General features: G+C 44.1%; 1 protein-coding gene across 1 annotated transcript; it reads left to right on the forward strand.

Annotated features, from left to right (window-relative positions):
* Nucleotides 1-1776: 1776 nt before the first annotated feature.
* On the forward strand, nt 1777-5523 carry LOC114247778 (uncharacterized). Its single transcript, XM_089729641.1, has one exon. The coding sequence runs from the start codon at nt 2184-2186 to the stop codon at nt 5085-5087; it is 2904 nt and encodes a 967-aa protein (XP_089585767.1). The 5' UTR covers nt 1777-2183; the 3' UTR covers nt 5088-5523.
* The last annotated feature ends 2003 nt before the right edge of the window (nt 5524-7526 follow it).

Below are 7526 nucleotides of genomic sequence, written 5' to 3' on the forward strand. Positions count from 1 at the left end.
GTTCCACGTGATGATTCATTTATTGATTTCAGCCGATTCTCAAACCTATCTCGACTAAAACGTGCTGTAGCCTATGCATTGAGATTCATACATTTATGCAGAAAGCTATATCCACAAACCAGTCATTTAAGCTCTAAAGAGTTACAGAACGCTTTGAACTTGATTATTAGGAAAGCTCAGTCTGAGTCGTTCGTCGAATACAAGCTCCTAACTCAGGAACATTCGTTATCTCCTAAAAGTCCCTTCAACAAGTTCAATGTCTTTCTTGATGACGCTCAAATTATGCGTGTTGGTGGCAGGTTTGGAAACGCGTCGGAGTTTTCGTATGAGAAAAAATATCCTATAATCCTACAGTCCACTCACATTCTCACAAAACTCGTATTCAAGGCTGAACATATTAAGCTTATGCACGCTGGACCCCAACTATTATTAGCTTCTATAAGAGAAGTCTACTGGCCTATTGGCGGTCGCAATTTGGCCAAGGCCACTTACCATAATTGTATAAGATGTACTCGCATGCGAGCATAAACAGTTTCTCCTCTTAAGGGAAATTTACCTGTGCACCGCCTCACTCCTGGTTGCCCGTTCGAGTGTGTAGGCATCGACTACGCTGGACCCATCTCGTCCGCTAACCGCCTTAGTCGAGGTTGTAGAATCGTTAAGGTCTACATCGCGATTTTGTATGTTTCAAAACAAAGGCGATCCATATCGAATTAGTAGGTGATTTAACCAGCAATAGTTTTCTCTCTGCGCTACGCCGGTTTGTATCGCGGAGAGGTAAGCCTACTCATATATATTCGGACAATGGTACGTCATTCTTCGGTGCTTATAAACAAATCGGTACATTCTTAAAATCCAATTGCAATTCTTTGCCTGATGTTTTGATCGAAGAAGGTATTAACTTCCACCTGTGTCCACCTTACTCTCCTCATTTTGGGGGTCTTTGGGGGGCGGGGGTTAAATCTATTAAATTCCATATGCACAGAGTATTGGGAAATTGTAATTTAACTTATGAGGAATTGATCACTGTCCTAACGCAAATCGAAGCAATATTGAATTCTCCGCCGCTGACTCCACTATCAAGCGATCCCGATGACATGATGCCGCTTACTCCTGGGCATTTTCTCATTGGCCAGCCCCTTACTGCAATGCCTGCTGCTGAGTACAAGGACTGTCGGCAAAGCAATCTCACCAGGTTCCAGCGGTTAGAGCATATGCGACAACATTTTTGGACCAGATGGTCAAAGGAATACATTAGTGAGCTGCAGCAAAGAACAAAATGGCGCACCAATCAGTCATCGCTGAAGCTTCACAGCCTGGTTGTGGTGAAGGAAGACAATTTCCCGCCACTTAAATGGAGACTGGGCCGCATAGTAGCTGTCTAACCAGGGTCCGACGGAGTCAACCGGGTCGCAGACATTCGTACCTCCATTGGAGTCATCAAGAGGTCTTTTAATAAGATTTGTCCCCTGATTGCGGATTATTTTTGGGTTGAAAGGAAACCTTTCAACATCCGGGGGCATGTTTGGAACCGCAGTAAAAAGTTTAGTTGCAAAGCAACAGCTGTCATTTATGTTTTTATAATTTTTAAATTTTGTTTCTAAAATTAAGTAAGAATAAACTGTCAGCCATGAAAGTTGCATCATAATTTAATTTAATTTTATTGTAAAAATCTTCGTCCTCACAAATCCAAAGATAGTATAATAATCTAAATAAGAAACCGTCCGCTACAATCATACTAGCTGTACCCGTCCGCTTCGCTGGGCATTTAAAATTAACATTATAGCAACCCTAACGCCTGCCGCGTCGGCAGCCGCGTCTGATCGCGCGCCGCGACCAATCAGGGACTCTCGTTGTCGGTTCCCGGCGCGATTCAAAGAGTAGCGACCGAGTGGCTTTCCTTTTGGAAAGCCGCGCGTGCGCCTTTACTGGCGCCGACAGTTCACCCGCAACCACCGAAGCATACACACGAGAATACGTCCGCACCTCGCTCGCTACCATTCCTTTTCGAACTTGTTTGTGGGACCCTCTGGAGTATTCATACCCAGTGCTCCAGCTGGACAACACAAAACTGGCGCCTCAACGTGGTAAGGACAACACAAAACTGGCGCCTCAACGTGGTAAGGAAAATCTAGCGGTGAGTCGACGAATCGTACCGGTTTTGCCAATACAATTGTGAACTCATGGTCATGGTGAACACTCGAAGTGATAACCGTGCTAGCCGAAATCGCAGGGATGATGATGCAACGGACCCGTCGTCTGTCCGCGTCCCGCGATCGGTCTCCCCGAGCGCGTCCGCCGCCCAAGAAAATGGCGCCGGCGACGCCTCGCGCACAATCTACGAGTCCTTTCGAGAAGCATCTACGAGCGCGTCTCCCGCCTGCGAAATCGGTGCTGCTGACGCCTCGCGCTCCAATCACCACAACCGATCCGGCGACAGCCACGTGGCCCCCGCCGAAGCCACCTTCTCCAGCGAGCACGTGTCAACAATAGTAGAGGCACTACAGCGGAGCCAAACAGAGGTTTTGAAATCATTATTTGAAACGATACGGCACAACACATCAACACCAGTGCCCGCATCACATGCACACGCGAACTTCGCCCGATGTACCGCGCGCTTTAGTGGGACTGCAGGTGAGTCGCTTGATGCCTTCCTGGATGCGGCTGAGGCGTATCGCGACCGCTCCGACATCTCGGATGAGAACGCCGTCCGGGGATTGTCCATGATGTTGTGCGGCGACGCTGCCGTCTGGTGGCTGGGTGTGAAGTCCTCCACATCTTCGTGGTGCGATGCCGTCTCAGCCCTACGAGACGCTTTCGGTGATCGCAGACCTCCGCACCGTATATACGCTCAACTATTCAAACGAGGTCAACAAAACGATGAAAGAACGGACCGATTCATCGCTGCGACGCGTGCTCTTCTCGCGAAGCTACCTGCCGGCGACCTAAGCGAGAAAGTCCAGCTGGACATGATCTACGGACTCCTCAGCCGCCGCGTACGGGAGAGACTTCGCCGCGACGAAGTAAGTTCATTCGACGTGCTCCTGCAAAGAGCGCGCCAAATTGAAGACGCGACGGACGAACTTCGCTACGAGCACGATGCCTCAAGACCAACGGGAGAATTAGCAAGAAAACCATACGAGTCGACGACCGGCACCGGACGCACCCGCCCTCCGCCAGCAGTAGCAGCGCGCACGGCCGCGTGCGCTCCGAGCGGCGCCGCCCCCGGCCACGAGCCCGCGACGCAGCCGCCGCTTGTTCCCGGAACGCCGCGTGTATTTGACTCCGTCGAAAGAAAGCGACGCCCGAAATGTTCGTATTGCCATTTCTTCGGTCACGAGAAGAACCAGTGTCGTAAATTAGATTCAAAACAAGGTGATCAATCTCATACTAACTTATTTAAAAATAAAACTCACTCGAAATCTAGTGAAAGTGAAGTTAAATGTGATCAGTCATTTTATTGTGTCGATTCAAAAGTGTGTTTTGAATTTGAAAACGACAAATCAGTAAAAGACCATATTCATAGTTCTAATTTAGTGCATGAAACTTGTATACCTATTTTGCCAAATAGTGATGCATGCACTGATACCTACACACAGTATAAACAGCGGCGAATTCCACAAAATTATAATTTTGCTGCCCATAATTCAAATCGTTCGCGGTTTAAGGTTATTGATAACAGTGATAATTCCGATCGACCTCGTATTGATCGCCCAGGTTCTTCTCGAGAAAAGAACCACAATATCACTGCATGCAACACGAAATGCATAACATGTAATCGATCGAGTGACGATAGCCAAAATAATGATAGTCCGAGCGAAAACATTACTCATGTTAACCCTTCAGCCGTCACAACTAAAAATGTTAACTCTTTGGTTGCCGAACGTAAAAATGATAATTTATTTTTCAACAAAAATAATAATTTGGATATGTTTTCTAGCGTCGACGGACATCTTTGCCGTAATGCCAATACAAACGGGCAATGTCAAACATTAACCTGCGCGGTCGCAGAGGATTCAAATTTTGTTCATCAAAGATGTCCGGGCGACAGTAAGATTTTTATACCATTATTTGAAAATTATTGTGATAAAAACGGGATAAACCCGAATTTTCCGAAATATGGGAATAAGCGTGATGTAATGGGATTTGATTGTTTTTATGGTTGCGGCGGAGATGACGATCTTATGGGACCCCCTATTGGTCGTGACGTACGGCCGATTTTTAACATAAATATACTGGGTTTTGACGGCACCGCTTTAATAGACACAGCTGCAAAACACTGCATCGCGGGTCATACGCTATACGCTCTCCTCCAGCAGAACAACCACCCTCTCCGCGTTTCCTCTCAACGAGTCAGACTTGCCGACGGTGTGGTGCGCATTATGGACGTTTTTACCACCACACTCGATGTACGCCTAGAGACGACAATTATTTCCACTCCATTCCTCATATTTCCTGAATCCACCAATAATGAAACGTTATTAGGAATAGATTTTATTACCGCAGCTGGAGTAGTAATCGACTTCAAAGAAGAGGTTTGGTTCTTCAGTGATGATGCGATGTTAAAGTATAATCTGTGTTTCGAACCTAAGTCGCGCAAAGTTTCCTGCGCCGCTACAGACATCCTTAGAGATGACGAAGGTACTCACCTTACGCCAGCTGAGCGGCAAGCGCTCGCCGACGTACTGGACAGGCACGCACACATCTTCAGAGCAGGGGGAGGTCCAACTCCGTTTGCAGAGCATCGCAACGAAACAGGTGAGCATACACCAATATCAGTACTCCCATACTGTTTAAATCCTTCGAAGAAACCGCCTGATATTATATTAGGGAAATACCATACCCAAGACCTTACCTGTTACCACGGTAACAAAGACTCCTTACCCAAACCCGTGATTCCTAAGAGGAAACGTGGACGCCCAGTTAAAGTTGTTAATGTCCTAGTCCAGGAGCGAGGGCGTTCTCCAGGACTAGAGGGGGAGTATATAGCAACCCTAACGCCTGCCGCGTCGGCAGCCGCGTCTGATCGCGCGCCGCGACCAATCAGGGACTCTCGTTGTCGGTTCCCGGCGCGATTCAAAGAGTAGCGACCGAGTGGCTTTCCTTTTGGAAAGCCGCGCGTGCGCCTTTACTGGCGCCGACAGTTCACCCGCAACCACCGAAGCATACACACGAGAATACGTCCGCACCTCGCTCGCTACCATTCCTTTTCGAACTTGTTTGTGGGACCCTCTGGAGTATTCATACCCAGTGCTCCAGCTGGACAACACAAAAACATTATTATTTCTCACCCCCACAAAGATTCTCATCATTAACGCCCCCGCAATTGATGTAGGGAGTCCAACACTCATATAAATCTTAGCCTATCCATTAAGTACATGTATTTTCTACATGGATACCAAGTTTCAAGTCAATCGGATGCATGGTTCAGTAGTTATAACGGAACATCCGTAAAAACCACTGTAGATTTATATATTAGTATAAATTAGACAACGGCAGGCTTAGGGCTTTGGCTGTGTTATGGATGGCAGAACAGTATTGTACAAAGTAGCCAGGCTCCGAATACCAAATATCTTCAAAAAAGGCCTCCGACCGGGAATCACACCCGTGCCCCGTCGAGCTGAGCTCTGGGATATAAATTAATTACTAAAGAGACATTGATATGCCTACTACTCAAGTGCTTCAATTATTATTTTTAATATATAATAGGTTATTGTTTTTGTAAAATTAAATAATCTAAGTTTTAAAGTCAAATTAAATTAAATATTCAACGGTTTACACTAAGATTTCCTCCTTTCTTCTTTCGAAAAGAATCACGAAGAATTAAATTATTAGTAGGTATGCTTCCAAAAAAAATGCAAATTTTTACAATACCTTAAATAAAAATCCATCTATATGCGAAAGAAAGCAATGTCTGTTTTATTTATTTCTTATAAATAATAAGTACATAAATGTCATAGATGCCATTGCTTCTCAGTCTTGACTTTAATTCAATATGTGGTGGTACCATGTTCTCTTTCTATTTAGGTTTGTCTACGTCATCTCTACCCTCACACCCTTCCCTCGCATATCTTTCTCTCTTTCACACAGTCCATCGAAGTCTTTCTAGGACACTCCCTCCTCACATTTACCTCTACTTTCATACCTATTCATTTAAGATTATGAAAACTTATTCATCTTGTTATGCGTAAATCGCGGTATGCATTATTTACAACAAACTGTATTTATAAATCAATATATAAATCAACTTCTGAATCCATAAATTCATTATTTATAAATTTAACATATTTTATTTATTAACATTACATTATTTTGTTTGGCTTTATCTATTGTTATCAGGTAAGTAATAAATAATTATAAATTATCTTTGGATATAAGTACTTATCAACTGAGAACCATATCTGTGTACTTGCTGTACTTAGTCTGGCCATAAATGCTGTTACAATTAAAAATAAACAAAATATTACATTTGAAATTTGGAATCTGTCATTTTTATATGATTGCTCATTGAGTTTTCTCATTTTGGCGCCAATACACTGTACAATATTTTGCGATAATAAAATGGATTGGGGTGATAAAGAGAACCGAATCGCTGTAATTGCATTACACAAAGTAGGTAGGTATGCAATTTTTAAAAGTCTCCATACGCTTGGTATTAGTAAAATGTTTGTGTACCGGGCTATTAATAGGTGCAATGAGACATCCTCTGTTTGTGACAGAAAAAGATCTGGCCGTCCACGTAGTATTCGTACGAAAAAGGTGGTCAAAGTAGTAAGGGAAAGAATCCGAAGAAATTCTGTTCGAAAGCAAAAGATTTTATCTCGGGAGATGAAGATAAAACCTAGAACCATGTCGCGTATTTTAAAAGATGACTTAGGACTTGCAGCCTATAAGATACGTACTGGTCATTTATTAACTGATAATTTAAAAGAGAATAGGGTGGTAAAATCGAAACAACTACTGAAGCGGTACGCAAAAGGAGGTCATAGAAAAATTTTGTTTACGGATGAGATTTTTTTTACAATTGAGCAACATTTTAACAAACAAAATGACCGTATTATGCTCAAAGCTCTAAGGAAGCTTCCTAGTCTACTACTAGCTAGCTAGTCGACATAGTGCAACGTGGGCACTATCCGACTTCAGTGATGGTTTGGTGGGGTATTAGCTATGAAGGAGTGACTGAGCCATACTTTTGTGAAAAAGGTATCAAAACATCGGCACAAGTGTATCAAGATACCATTCCTGAGAAGGTAGTGAAGCCCCTTAACAACACCATGTTCAATAATCAAGAACGGTCCTTCCAGCAAGACTCGGCGCCAGGTCATAAAGCTCGGTCTACGCAGTCTTGGTTGGAAACGAACGTTTAGGACTTCATCAGAGCTGAAGACTGGCCGTCGTCTAGTCACGATCTTAATCCGCTGGATTATGATTTATGGTCAGTTTTAGAGAGTACGGCTTGCTCTAAACGCCATGATAATTTGGAGTCCCTAAAACAATCCGTACGATTGGCAGTGAACATTTTTTCC

This window comes from Bombyx mandarina, chromosome 09 (assembly GCF_030267445.1).
Source record: "Bombyx mandarina strain Sakado chromosome 09, ASM3026744v2".
NCBI lineage: Eukaryota > Metazoa > Arthropoda > Insecta > Lepidoptera > Bombycidae > Bombyx > Bombyx mandarina.

Excerpts from the sequence above, each read along its gene's own strand:
- LOC114247778 (XM_089729641.1), top strand. The coding sequence starts at position 2,184 with ATGGTCATGGTGAACACTCGAAGTGATAACCGTGCTAGCCGAAATCGC.